The sequence below is a fragment of the Tamandua tetradactyla genome, chromosome 6 (genome assembly GCF_023851605.1).
Source record: "Tamandua tetradactyla isolate mTamTet1 chromosome 6, mTamTet1.pri, whole genome shotgun sequence".
In the NCBI taxonomy this organism is placed as follows: Eukaryota; Metazoa; Chordata; class Mammalia; order Pilosa; family Myrmecophagidae; genus Tamandua; species Tamandua tetradactyla.
In genome coordinates, this window is record NC_135332.1 from 137,027,901 (window position 1) to 137,043,368 (window position 15,468).

General features: G+C 33.7%; 1 protein-coding gene across 1 annotated transcript in view; it reads left to right on the plus strand.

Annotated features, from left to right (window-relative positions):
• Positions 1 to 15,468, plus strand: part of CIBAR1 (CBY1 interacting BAR domain containing 1) — a 31,196-nt gene that overhangs the window by 8,434 nt on the left and 7,294 nt on the right. Inside the window, exons 5-7 of the mRNA XM_077167202.1 lie at positions 1,261 to 1,266; positions 2,794 to 2,898; positions 14,548 to 14,661. Of these exons, the coding sequence (XP_077023317.1) occupies positions 1,261 to 1,266; positions 2,794 to 2,898; positions 14,548 to 14,661 (225 nt within the window). The remainder of the gene's footprint in view (positions 1 to 1,260; positions 1,267 to 2,793; positions 2,899 to 14,547; positions 14,662 to 15,468) is intronic.

Genomic DNA, 15,468 nt, shown 5'->3' on the forward strand with positions numbered 1-15,468 from the left:
ATGCAACAACTAAATAAATTATTGCTCAGGTGAATTGATAGGCTCACTGGAAAAGCCATGACCCCTGTGGATTTTGACAACCTGAGACTTGAAAATAAAGTACCATTTATATATAAATGTATTTAAAATAAATGTAAATTAATTGTGGCATCATAGAATTTTTACTGGAATAGACAACTAAAATTCATCTGACTCTTTATTCAAAAATATATGAAAGTTCCATGTGTAAGATAACGCTCACTCTGGTAATAGAGAGTGGGTAAAGAAGAATCCCAGGGCTCTAGCTGCTTACCTCCCATGGCCCCAGCAGTCTCTGAACAAGTTTCTTGTAACAGAATTTGAAAAACACCAATTTAGCCCTCTCATTTATTTTACACTCTTAACTAATTTCATTAAATATAATAGTACTCTCATTCATAAAGTTGTATTTTAATCAAACATTTCCTACTCAAAAATTGGTACATTTTAGGATTTTGAATAATTGTCAATGAAAGGAAATATTAGAACTCTGTAGTCTCTTTACTCTGCCAAAAGTAGCTGTGTAAATTCGGGTGAGTTCTATTCTTGAATAAATGGATTTGAGACTTTCTGAAATGAATAATAGTTGCTGGAGGGGCAATAAAAGATTAAGATACAGATTTTCCAGTTACTGCTTCTGTTTCCCCACTCTTTATCCTAGTTTAGCCAACTCTTATCCATCCTTTCAAATTTTAAAATAAAAATATCAATAAATGGAGAGGGAAAAAATTAAAAGGAATTAGTCACAAATAATTGCATCAGTTTATATATACACTATTTCCATTAGCAAAAGTTAGCATGCATCAAATAACCATTAGGCATTTTTTTCATATTAAGAAATCTTCAAAGGAGCTTTATTTTTCTTTTTAACTTTCTGTGAAGAGGTTATATTTCAAAGAATCCCAAGCCCAATAATATGGAGAACTGTTTTTTATTGTTGATTATGATTAAAAGTTAAAATTTATATGGTTTTTTAAAACTTTATATCTTAAATGGCAGATGGATATACAGATAGATATGGTAATAGCTTAAGGTGTAAATGAATAGGTTTTAAGTGCTCATTAATATCTTGAAATTGTGTATTTGAATTAATGTAATTTCAAGAGTATATATTAATGCAGTTCTATTTAATCTAATCTAATTGCAAGAATATAATTATATAATAGTATATGATTTTAATTTATTGAAAGAATTGTTATATTCCCTTTGAAATTTATATTTTTCCTTTATGAAAACTTTCAGTCACAGGTGGGTGATAAAGTGGTGTGTCAAGAGATGGATCCTTATTGTAAATTCCTTTTACTTGTTTTAATTTTACACATTTTCTTGAAAAAGAAAAGGCTAAATGTCAGAATATTATGTGTCACAAAACTTTGATGACATATGCACATTTTCCGATGATTAAATATTAAGTGATGACATGATAATTTTTAGTAAATAAAATACAATTCTGGTGTAGGAAGTAGACATTTATTAGGGAGGATTTAATCAGAGAATTTAGATGTTTTTAAACATGTCTGTGCTACTCTCTGAGAAACAACTTTAAATGCTTTGGGGCAGCTGTTGTCCTAAAAAAAAGAAATGGGCAGGCCACGGTGGCTCAGCAGGCAAGAATGCTCGCCTGCCATGCCAGAGGACCCAGGTTCGATTCCCAGTGCCTGCCCATGTAAAAAAAAAAGCTTTTTTAAAGAGAAATTCAGGATTAGAGTGGAAATGTTCTATACTTTACAGTACTGTAGCCCCTACCTGCTTGTAGCTGTTGAGCTCTTGAAACATGGCTATAGTAACTAGGACCCAATTTTTTTGTTTTACTTAATTTTAATTAATTGAAATGTAAATAGCTGCATGTGACTAATAACCATGTTTTACAACACAGATCTAGATAGTATGAGTCCTTGTCATTAGAGTGAAGCAAAGCATTAGAATTACCATCTAATTTCTAGCGTACTTATTTTTCTAAAAAGCATTAATCAGATAGTGTAACATTTTTAGCTTTTAAGAAAATCTACAGGCAAAAATTCCATGCTGTAATAATAAAAATTTGTAATTTATATTCTACTTCTTTGTTATAGAATTAGAAAATATTTCATGCATTTAGAGAACTAGTAAAAGTAAGTGAGGTGGTAATAATAGACTTTAGTTATATATTTGCAATGTTATAATAGTACTATAAAAATCAAAGACTGTCAGTTGTGGAAATTGTTGTAGCTATAGATCTTTCTGTTTGCCAAGCATTCGCCTTAGTTTTGTACAAAGATTATTTAATTTAATCCAAAACAGTCCTATAAGAAATACTACTGTATTTTATAGATTAAGACCAGAGTTTGAGAGAATTGAAAAAAATTGCTAACAAGTCACTAACCTACTTCTTTTCTGGGGAAAATGGATTAAAGGAAAGAGAAAAAGTGAAAAGAAAAAAGATAGTATTATTAACAGCACAAGCAGTGAAATACGTAGAAGGAGTAGAAAATAAAAAATAGTTTTACAGTAGTTCAGTCAAGGAAAATATTGGAAAAAGATGATTGTATAGAAATAGGAGGTTTTTGTTTTTTTTCTTTTAGATTATGAATCATGTTGTTTGATAAATTTAAAGTTCTTTATTCTTCCTGCACTTATTATATTGCATAGATAATGTTATTATATGTGTTAAAATACAATATTAAACCAGCTACAGTCTTATGCCAAAAGCCAGTACTCCAATAGCTTTTACTAATAGACTCAATTAAATGAATTCTGATTTTTTTTTTTTATCTTTGGTTGGGGAATACTTTGTAGGCAGAAACTGAATTACAGAGAGCGACAATGGATGCTACCCGAACAACTCGTCATCTAGAGGAAACTATTGACAATTTTGAAAAGCAGAAAATAAAAGATATAAAGGTAATAATGTTAAGGTTAAAACACGTTCTTCTAAACTTATTTTTTTGTTTTATTTAAATTTATGAAAATGTTAAAGTACTCTGAATTTTTTAATCCAAAATAGTCCTTATGTAAAAGATATAAAACAAAATATACAAATTTGTTTTCTTATGGAAAAATGGTAAATAAAGGGATTACATTCCCAACCAGAGAGCAGAAAATCGACTCTATCACAAATGCTATTTAACCAAAGAGAACTAACATTAAGTTTTTATGCATCATTTTTACATATCAGGTACTGTGCCAGTTACATTACATAAATTATCTTTTAATCTTTAGAGCAACTCTATGAGAATTATGTGGTCTAATCCACATATTATAATGAAGAAATCAGATCTCAGAGATATAAAGTAACTTACCAAATATACCATAACCGAAAATCTGAAATATAAACCAATTATGTATTTTTAAAACCTGTGCTTTCCATTATAATACACTGTCATTGATTTTAATGGCATAAAGCTTTATAATAACTACATATTAGCAAATTAGCAAACAGGATAATAGTCAATCACATTAACTTGCTTTTACCATGATATATTCTCTTAGTGGAAAAAAAAAAACACAAGAATTTGACTTATTTCATTATAACAAATCAGGAAATATGAAACCTTAGAAATCATGGAATGCAGAAGCTCTTCAGTGACTTTTTCATAAGCATCTTGGAAAAAATTTTAAAGGCTATAAGATGATTTATAGCCTTTAAAACAACTTATTGAAGGATATCTTTTTGGGCTCACTGCACATTTTCCTGTAACAACCTTTAAAGGTTTCTGTCATTTTACTACTGCTGACAAAGAAAACTTTCTGCTTTTCTGATCTGTACTCTTATCAATAAAATAAGTGTTATCTTACAACTTAAGTATAATTCTCTAAAATCCATGAAACATTTTTTGCACCTTTTTTATTTTATTTTATTTTAATTTCTTATCATAGTGTCAAAGGATTTCAGAACTTTGACTTTTCCAATAGCCAGGAAAGGTCCTAGGAACACTTTGGTCCTGAAGACAGAATTAAAAAAGTTATCTATCAAGTCAAAGCCTCTCCACTATAATAAATAGATTGCTACTCACAGGCAAGCATCTGAAGAGACTGTCTTGAAGCAAACCTCTTTTCTGAGCTGGGAGAATATGGGCAGTGTATAAAGTTTTGCAATTGCTGACATCTCCAAAATTATTGAGGGAGAGGAGAAAGAATTATAAGGTAGCTTAAACCTGAAAAATGAAAGTAGAGGCTTGGGCAGGTGCACCAGATTCCATTGCCACCTAAGGGCCTCCTTTAGTAATGGAAGCTCAATTCCCTACTACAGTGCTCTAACTGATGTCTGCTAAATTTTCTTTTCCTTATGACAGTTTGTCTACACCGTGTGATCTTTTAGGTCACTTCTGTGTACCACCTGCATTCTGGCCACTAATATAGACATTTTTAATTTCCTGAGCCTCACACACACAAAAAAATGTTATGGGGAGGTTGAGTGTAGAATTCCAAACAACAATTCCTACTACCTGGAATTTCCTGTAGCAAAGGAGATGGAGTGAGAGGATGCACATTGGAGAGAGCAAAGAGAAGAAAAGGGTTTCCAAAATTCTCTCTGCTTGCCTTCTGTATTCTGCCACCAGAGAAGAGAAGTCTCCTTATTGCCACAAAAAAAGGAAGACAGGAAGCAATCTAAATTTTTTTTAATTGAGATATTCACATACCATACAATTCACCCATTTAAATAGTTATTAGTATATTCACCAATGTGTGCACTGTCACCACAATCAGTTTTCATTACCTCAAAAATTAAAACCTGTACACCTTAGCTGATGCACCCCTATGTCCGTTTTCCCCAGCCTTAAGCAAGCACTAGTCTACTTTCTGTCTCTGTAGATTTCCCTTTTCTAGATATTTCAAATGAATGGAATCATTTAATATATGATCTTTTGTGGCTGCCTTCTTTCATGCAGCATACTGTTTTCAAGGTTCAACTAACTGTTCTGTTGCATGTATCAGGACGTCATTCTTTTTTTGTGTGTGACCAAATAATATTCCATTGTTTGGATACATGCCTCATTTTATATATCCATTCATCACTTTATGGGCACTTGGATAGCTTCCATGTTTTGGCAATTGTGTGTAGTACTGCTATAAGTATTTGTGCACAAGTTTTCGTTTCTCTTGGGTGTGTACCTAGGAGTGGAATTGCTGGGTTTTGTGGGAACTTCTTGTTTAAACATTTGAGGAACTACCAGACTGTTTTCCAAAATGGTTGCAACATTGTTTTGGATGTTATGTGGAAGTTCTTTGGGTGATGACACACAAACTCAGATAGCTAGCAAACTGAGAATGCATGAAACAACAGCATTATCAGATCAGTGGTCCTGGAGAGGGAGAGAATGAGGCAGCAGAGGGAACTTACCTAACTTAGGCTCCTGTGAGGATTGATGGAGGAATGAGGGAGAAGAGGAACACATGTGGATCCCCAGGTCTTTATTGTGACCCAGAGTAGAGGAGTAGGACTTTCCTGTGGATACTAAGAATTGGCCGTTTTAAGCTACATGGCATGAAAAGTAGAAGTGGCAAGGGCCACTTGAAGAGCTGAGGGCAACTCTTACCACCCAAGCCAAATAGAAATATCTGCGCAGCTAGTAAATTATGCAGTGCAAAAAACAGAACCAACAAGGGCCATTTGTAGTAGCTGGAGGTGGCTCTTATTTAAACCATAAGGTGTTGGTGGCAGTGCTAGCTGGGGTGGTCACTTAAAAAGAGGAACTTATGACTAGGCAAAATGATAAGGCACCAAATATAATATCTTCTGTGTCATTACCACCATTTTACATTCCCACCAGCAGTATATGAGAGTTCTAGTTTCTCCACATCCTCACCAATATTTGTTGCTTATAAGACTTTTTTATTCTAGCCATTCTGACGTCTGTCAAGTGGTATCTTATGTATGGTTTTGATTTGCATTTCCCTGATAACTAATGATATTAAACATCTTTTCATGTTCTTATTGGCCATTTGTTTTATCTTCTTTGAAGAAATGTCTATTCACATCCTTTTTGTCTTTTTTATTATTGAGTTGTAAGAGTTCTTTATATATTCTGGATAGAAGTGCCTTATCAGGTATTTGCTCCCATTCTATGGGTTGTCTTTTGACTTTCATGATGTGTCCTTTGAAACATAAACATTTTTTATTTTGATGAAGTGTTATCTTATTTTTCTTTTGTTACTTGTGCTTTTGGTGTATCTAAGAATCCATTTCCAAATCCTAGGTCATAAAGATATAGTCATGTGTTTTCTTCAGTTTTATAGTTTTAGCTCTTGCATTTAGTCTTTGATATATTTAGAGGTAATTTTTGTATAGAATGTGAAATAAGGGTCCAGCTTTCCAAACTGAGTGGACTTGGCAGCCTTCTTAAAAATCACTTGGTCATAGGTGTGAGAATCTATTTCTGAACTCTTCATTCACTTCCATTGGTCAGTATTTCTATCCTTGTGACAGTGCCATGCTGTTTTGACAACTATAGCTTTGTAATTTTCTTTAAAGTCAGGAAATGTGAGTCCTCAAACTTTCTTCTTTTTTAAGATGTTTTGGCTTTTGGGGGGCCCTTACCATTCCAAATAAATGTGATAGTTAGCTTTTCCATTTCTGCAAAGTAGGCTGTTGAAATTTTAATTTCGGATTTTGATGAATCTGCAAATTGTTTTGGGTAGAATTGACATCTTAACAATATTTAGTCATCCAATCCATAAACACAGAATTTTCATTTGTTTAGGTCTTTCTTGATTTCTTTTAGCAATGTTTTGTAATTTTCTGTGTACACATCCTTTCATTCTTGGTTAAATTTCTTCCTAAATATTTGATTCTTTTAGTTGCTATTGTGAATGGAATTTTTTTCTTGACTTCTCCTCAGATTGTTAATATATAGAAACACTTCTGATTTGGGGATGATCTTGTACACCATCACTTTGCTGACTTTGTTTATTAACTCTAGTAGCTTTTGTTGTAGATTTTTCAGGATTTAAATAGGATCATGTGATCTGCAAATAGTGTGCATTTTACTTCTTCCTTTCCAATTTGGATGCCTTTTATTTCTTTTTCTTGCCTAACTGCTCTGGCTAGACCTTCCCATACAATTTAAATACTAGTGGTAACATTGGGCATCCTTGTCATGTTCCAGATCTTAGTGGGAAAGCTATCAATCTTTCACCATTGAGTATGATGTTAGTTGTGGGTTTTTCATATATACTCTTTATCATGTTGAGAACGTTTCCTTTTCTTCCTACTGTTCTAAGTGTTTTTATCAAGAAAGTATGCTGTATTTTGTCAAATGCTTTTTCTGAATCAACAGAGATGATTATGTGATTCTTCTTCAATTTGTTAATGTGGTTTGTTACACTGATTGATTTCTTATGTTGACTCACTCTTGCATACCTGCAATAAAACCCACTTGATCATGGATTTTTTCATAGTGTATAATTTTTTTAATGTGCTGTGGATTTGATTTGCAATGATTTTGTTGAGGATTTTTGTATCTGTATATAATTGATCTGTAATTTTCTTTTCTTATCATATCTTTTAGGGTGATGTTGGCATCACAGAATGTGTTAGGTAGTGTTCCTTCCTCTTCAGTTTTTTGGAAGCGTTTGAGAAGGATCAGTACTAATTTTTCTTAAAATTGTTGGTAAAATTCACTAGCTTCGTTATTTTGTATGTGGCTAACCAGTTGTCCCAGCACCATTTAACATGTTAAAGAGACTATTCTTTCCCTAGACTCTTCTCTGTTTGGAGCTTTTTGATGACTCATTCATTCTCTTTACTTATGATTGATTTGTTGAGGTCTTCAGTTTCTTCTAGAGTCAGTGTAGGTAGTTTGTGTCTTTCTAGGAATTTGCCCATTTCATCTACGTTGACTAACTTGTTGGCATACAGTTACTCAAAGTATCCTCTTGATCCTTTATATTGCTTATGGGGTCAGTAATAATGTTTCTCATTTCTGATTTTATTTATTTGTGTCTTCTCCCTTTTTTTCTTTTTCAGTCCAGATAAGGGTTTATCAATTTTATTGATCTTTTCAAAGAGCCAACTTTTGTTTGTAATTTTCTCTATTATTTTTTTCTCAATTTCATCTATGTCTACATCTAAACTCTGTTATTTCTTTCCTTCTACTTGCCTTGGGGTTAGTTTGCTGTTCATTGTTAATGTAGGTGATTAGGGCTATAAATTTCCCTTGCAGCACTTCCTTTGCTGCTTCCCGTAAGATATGATATGTGTTTTCAATTTCCTTCTTCTCCAGATAGTTACTTACATTCCTTGAAATTTCTTCTTTGACCCTCTGATTTTTAAGAGAGTATTATTTAATTTGCAGATATGTGTGCACTTTCCAGTTCTCCACCTGTTACTGATTTCCAGCTTTATTCCATTATGATCAGATAAAGTACTTTGTATAATTACAGTCTTTTTAAATTTGTTGAGACTTTTTTTGTGACTCAACATGTGATCTATCATGGAGAATATCCATGTGCACTTAAGAATGTATAGCCTGCTGTTTTGGGGTGCACTATATAGACATTCTCTATAGATGTCTGTTAAGTCTAGTTCATTTATCATGTTATTCAAGTTCTCTGATCTTCTGTCTAGATATTCTATCAATGAAAGTGGTATATTGAAGTCTCCCACCATTATTGTAAAAATGTCTATTACTCCCTTCAGTTTTTCCAGTTTGCCTCATTTATTTTGGGACACCATGGATAGTTGCATAAATATGTATGATTGTTATTTTTTTCTTGGTGGATTGCCCCCTTTAATAATATATAGTGTCCTTCTTTGTCTCTTATAATGAGTTTTGACTTAAATTCTATTTTGTCCAATATTAGTATAGCTATCTTAGCTCTTTTTTGGTTACAATTTTCATGTAGTCTTTTTCCATCCTTTCACTTTGATCTATTTATATAGTTGGGTCTAAGACGAGTCTTTTGTAAACAACATATAGTTGGTTCATTCTTTTTTATATATTCTGCCAATCTGTATCTTTTGATTGGGGAGTTTAATACATTAACATTCAATGTTATTATAGTAAAGACTTCAGCCATTTTGTCCTTTGGTTTTACTTTTTTTTTTTTTGGCATGGGCAGCTCTTGGAATTGAGCCCAGATCTCCGGCTCAGCAGCAAGAATTCTCACCACTGTTGTACCGCCCTTCCTTTGGTTTTTATATTTCATATTTTTTTTACTTCTCTTTTCCTTTATTTCAGCCTTCTTTTCTGTATTGTTAATCTTCTGTGAAGCATCTGATCCCTTCCTCATTCCTGTTTGTTTATATTATTTATATTAATTTATAATTATAAATTATTATATAAATTTTGTATATTTTTTAAATACTTTATTCGTGATCACCCTGGGGTTTATATTACACAACTTACATCTGTAACCTACTTTGAAAGGATACAATCTTAGCTTTGGTGGCTCACATGTTCCCTACTCCCATATCACTCTCTTTCCTATCTTCATGTGTTTTTGTTCCATTTTACCACTTTATATTTTGCATGCCATTATCAGTTGTATCTTAACTCATAGAAATTAAAGAACAGAATTGTACACTGAGGACAAAATACTATTGAGTTTTGTATTTACCCTTTTAGTTACCCTAAATGATGATCTTCATTTCTTCACATTACTCCAAACCACTGTCTTCTGTCTTTATCCTTCAAACTGCAGAACTTGCTTAAATTCTTTTAGGGAAGGTCTTTTGTTGACAAACTCTCTCAGTTTCTGTTTACCTGTGAATATTTTAAACTCTTCCTCATTTATGAAGAACAGTTTTGCTGGATAAAGAAATTTTGGCTAAAAATTTTCTCTTTCACTACCTTAAATATATCATACCACTGCCTTCTCACCTCTGTGATCTCTGATGAAAAATCAGCACTTAGTCTTATTGGCAATTCCTTGTATGTGAGGAATCACTTTTCTTTTGTTGCTTTCAGAAGTATCTCTTTATCTTGTCATTTGACATTCTGATTAGTATGTGTCTCAGTATGTCTATTAGAATTTATTCTGTTTGAAGTACATTGCACTTCTTATACATGCTTTTTGTTTTCCATAGGGCTTGAAAATTTTTCTGCCATTATTTCCTTAAATATTTCATTTAATTTTAATTTTTATTTTATTTTATTTCTGTCACTTTTCCCTTCCCTTCTCATCTGGAACACCCATGACACATATGTTCGTGCACTTCATGCAATCACTCAAATCCCTCACACCCTGCAGTTTTTTCTGTTTTCTTTCTGTTCTTTTGACTGTGCTTTCAATTGTCCTCTTCTTGTTTGCTGAGTCTTTTTTCTGCCTGTTCATATCTTCTGTTGTGTGCCTCTAATGTAATTTCAATCTCTGTTGTTGTACCTTTCATCCCCATAATTTCTGTCATGTTTCTTTGTATACTTTTGAGTCCTTCTTATGCTCACATTGTCTTCTTCTCTTCAGCCATATTTTCCTTCATCTCCTGAATTTAGATTTGTTTGAACATTTTTGATTAGTCATTCTAAATTCTGTTTTTTTTAATTAGTCATTCTAAATTCACAGAGCCCATATCTTCCTATTTCTCAGTATGGCCTGTAATTTTTTGTTTATGTCTAGGCATTGTCTTGATGAGTTAACTCTGAAGGCCTATTTCTTGCTCTTTTTTTTTTTTTTTTTTTTTTTTTTTTTGCATAGGCAGGCACACAGGGAATCAAACCCAGGTCTCTGGCATGGCAGGTGAGAACTCTGCCTGCTGAACCACCATGGCGTGCCCCTGTTTCTTGCTCTTGTTTAGGGTTTTATTGTTGATTGGCATTGTATTAAGGCTCTTTGACACTCAGTCCAACTTATTCTAGACCTTTAGAATTCAGCCTGTGTTTAACTGTTTAGATTTTCTCAGTTCATCTGATTCTTGCTCTGGGTACGTAAAACAGTTTTTAAGATTGTACTTTTTATGCAATTATTTCACTTCTTGGAGAAAGTTTCCTTTCTTCTGTTCCTTCTCCAGGAATCTTGATTTGTTGTTTGCTTTTGTGCAGAATCTTCTCCCCAGTGCTTATAAATTTGTTTATTGTCCTCACTCAGTGCCCCATTTTCCTTACACTGTTAAGTTCTAGGATCCACCTGACTTATAGCCATTCAATTTAAGCCCCCAGCCCCTTTTTTCTCCTTTAAGCCTTTTCTTACTCTCGTTTCTTTCCCATTAGGGTATCCCACTTGGGGGAAGCCTGATGGCATCAAGCTAGAATAGTTGGTCACACCAGAAGAGTCCATTTTACATTTAGGTGATCTAGCTGGGAGAAACTGGATTGAGTGAGTGTACCCTTGCCAGCAGTTTTACCACAGACTCCCCCAGTCCACCTCCACCCCAGGATCCCTTTCATGTACTGCATTCCTCAGTTTGTCTCTGCAGACTTCGGTATCTGTACCTAGATATGCATGTGATTCTAACTCACTGTTGAATGGGTCTATATTCTCTGTCCGTTCTGGTAGAGACCTAGCTGCTGCCTCTGAAGGACTCACAAGTTGTGCAGGACTGAGTGAGGGGGAGAGGAACAGGCCAGCAGGTCCAAGACAGAAATTTCCTGATATTTTTCTCTCTTCTATTCAGCTTTTGTGGAGTCGTTCTCCAGTCTCTTCTATTGTCCAGAGTTCTAAGCAAGTGAGATTTGCCCTTTTATTTGCTTAATCTCTGGGGAGGCTTTTTCATGGTATGTCTTTAAATCATTGTGTTCATGATGTCACCTCCAGGCCCTGACCTTTTTTAAGAACTTGGAAGTTTTGTGTATATACAGTGCAGGGTCTCATACTTGGTTCACCATCTGTGTGTATATTATAGCACGGGCTACCTACCTTAAGGCACAGGAAGCAGCTTAAAGGGTACATTCAGTCTTGTTCATGGATCAGAAGATTCAATTGTTAGGGTGTCATTTCTCCTCAAACTGATCTAAAGGGTCGTTGCAATCCCAGTCAAGTCCAGCTTTTTTGTAGACACAAGCTCTCCAGATTTTACAGATGTGATCTACTGAAAGGTGTGATTCCCCAGATCAGTAGAGTAAGCCTGGAGCAGGTGGGTCAGGCCTTCAGATTTGAGACTATGCAGAAGCTTAAGAATTGCGTGGGATACAAGAATCAGGCCCCCAACACCCTAAGAGTGCAAGTTCCAACTAGAAGGAGCCCATTCAGCTTGCACAGCAATTGACAGTTCTGTCGTAATGGCCTGATCACTGACTTTCTCCTTTCAGATGCTGTAACTACCTATTTTTCAGGGCTTACTCATGAGTCAAAGGGGAAGGTTAACTTACACAAAATGCTAGTATTCAAAACTATGTTAATTCAGAGGTAACATCAGATTCAGATACTTTAAACATAAGGAATTTAATAACTATATTCAAATATTTGAAAATTTTTAAATATTACTTTGAAATGTTTGTGTATTCCAGTTACCAGGTTAGAATAGATTTGAATTGAACCCAAACCTACAGATTTAGTTTTAATAAAGCTTTAAATGTTTGGACTTCACTGGTTATTAAACAGTGTGACCATCTGCTAAAGGTTTAGAAGGTCCATTTGTAGGAACATTTAGTAATAGACCCCTATTACTACCCAACTCACTTGAGTGATTTAAGCTTAATCCCTCACTTGAGGCTATCCAACTTAATTCTTGGCTACTTTTATAGAGTAAGACAAATACCTTCCCCTTCTCCCTCCACACAGGTAAGCAGATAAGTCTCTAAATATTCTGCCCAGGAAAAAAAACTAAAACATGGAGCTAGCTGATATTCTAAAATGTGTATTTTCCTTCTCCCTCTGTGCTCACCTTAAAAGAAACTTATTTCAGGACTTAATTGCTGCCACTGTTTTAGGCATTATCAGTAATTCTATTCTGAAGACCAAGTAATTGAAAAACACAATTTTCTATTCCAGGCTTGAATAAAAAGAAAGTCAAACCAATATTGTATTGTTTTTATATAGTTCTTTATTCACTACAAGTGGGGAATCTCTGAATTTTCATTAGGAAAGAAAGATGTAAGTCTGTACTTGATTTAGAGTTCATGTCATCTAAAATGGGCTTCAAGGAACCTCAGTGTTTGTAATTGAGTCCTAGTTCTACTGTTTTTCCTCTAGAAGTTTCAGAACTCTTAAAGGGCACTTCACTCCTTTCTGGTTAGCAGCTGCCTTAGGGAGACTGACAACCAAGAGAGTAAGTCTCAGCCCAGTTCAAAAGCCATTCCACCTCTACAGTATTCCTGGGTATTGGGAAATTCTTGGTATAAAATCCAAAATTATGTCTTAGCATAATGTTATTTTATATTAAGAGTAGTTGGTTTCTAGTCCAGTATATCAGAGCCCTCGGTGACATATATGAAGTGACACTAAGAATCATTGTTAGTCATATTTACTCTTCTCCATCAGACCGATATATGTCCTTCATAGTCCAAAAGGAATCCTTTCAACTACATTATCTATTTCCACTCACTAGCAATCAGAAACTTGTTAGTACCCTTATATATTTTTCTGATCCTTTAGGGAAAAATAAAAGATGGAGAAAAGAGTCAGAGAAAACTGATGGCCATCTATATGGCTGTCTTTCAAAATGCAAGACCACTCCAGTCAGGAGAGCAGGGATGAAGGGAAATGGGTATTTGACTATTACCTTCTAGTCTAACCAGTCTTATCCATCTTGTATCTTTAAGGACAATGCTTGAGTATCTTTGGTATTTTCTGCTGTTCTCATTCTGCCCAGTTCTCTCAACATTAATGCTTTTTTATTTTGATAAGGAATTAAAAATAATTAACAAAAGGATAAGATCCTATTTTATTGAAGACATGTCTGGTTTATATCCTTTCCCTCCCTACTGATTATCTCAGCCCCATCTATATCAGCATGCATATTTCCATTCTCTTTAAGCATGATCTTCCTTGGTACAAGTTTTCATCATGCTCATATAGCTCTCCTGCAGTTTATTTGTAAAGGAAATGATTGCTTCTAGCAAGAACAGCTCAGTGCAGTGGACAAGAACTGTTGTTACCTTAGAAGAATTAGGTGCATTTCTCAACATTTTAGTGCTGAGTAACAAGGGGCAAGTCATGTATTTTTAAACTAAAAAGACTTACACAAATGTATGGTGCTTTATTAGTCATAATATCATTATTACCAAGTATTTCTTTTGTGGTTAAGAATACACATAGTTTATAGTCAGAAATATGATGGGATATAATTCCTATCTAATCAGTATTCTTTTGTTTAAACATTACTTGGAGTTGTTGAAATACCAGCTTGAAAAACTGCTCGACTAATACAGACGTGTTATCGGGTACATAAGGGCATACATTTTAGTCAGATCCTTTTTTTATCATAAATGTCAATTACTAGGTATAAATAAATGAACTAACTAAAAATATATAAGGTATTGTAGGAAATATGTAAAATTTGAAGGTTTTCCTACATAGGGCCTTTGCAACTAATTTTATCTTTTGTACTTCATTAGCATGTAGAAAAAGATATCTCTGTACTTTATAAAATGCCAAGACTACAGAGAATATAAATTTACTAAATTCACCAAACAACTTAAGTGATTGTTTCAATTAAAATCTTTGTTCATCTAGACTATATTTTCCGAATTTATCACTATTGAAATGTTATTTCATGGCAAAGCTTTAGAGGTCTACACTGCTGCCTACCAAAATATACAGAAGATTGATGAGGAAGAAGATTTAGAGGTAAGACTGTATCTATATAAACTCAGTTCTTCTACTAATATGGAAATGTTTAAAAGAACATTAACTTTTTTGAGAGCATTAATTCTGTGGGTAAAAAATGTTAAAATTAGAACACTTCCATGGTTTATGTTATTGTGTGTAGTCCTAAATAGCTGAACTTTTATGATTTCTTGTGTATTTATTTTTTAACATTGTCCCATTAGCTCATGGTAAATTCCAACAGTTAATTACTAATAGCTAGTAAAGTATAATCTACATAAAGCCATTACATGAAATAAAGTGGTATCATTTGGGTGGTGATAGAAGCTCACTGAAGTATGCTAAAAATAATAGCTAACATTTGAATGTTTATGGCCATGCACAATGCCCAAAGTATTACATGCATGAAATCAATCCTTATACAATTCTGTGGGTTAGGTGCTATTGTTCTCATTTTACAACCATGGAAACAGGCTGAGGCTTTATTTACACCTGTTTAACTGAAATTACTTATGGTAACTTAGCTAGTTAAGTATCAGAATTGGGATTCTAACTGATTTTATATGACTTAATAACTATGAAATAAATGTAGATTTATATATAAGGCTTATTTTATTTTGCACTGATAGGGGTTTGGTTAAATACAAAGAATTCTGATTGGTCGGCTAACCTTAGAGCAATTAAATATCAAAGCTTATTCTTCAGTATGCACATCTGAAAAGTAAACACCCTACCTTCTTCCCTTCCAAAAGAGAAAAAAAGGGCACAAAAGCTTCTTTTGCTGAATTGATAAACTATTCCAGACATACTGTGTTCATATTATCTCTA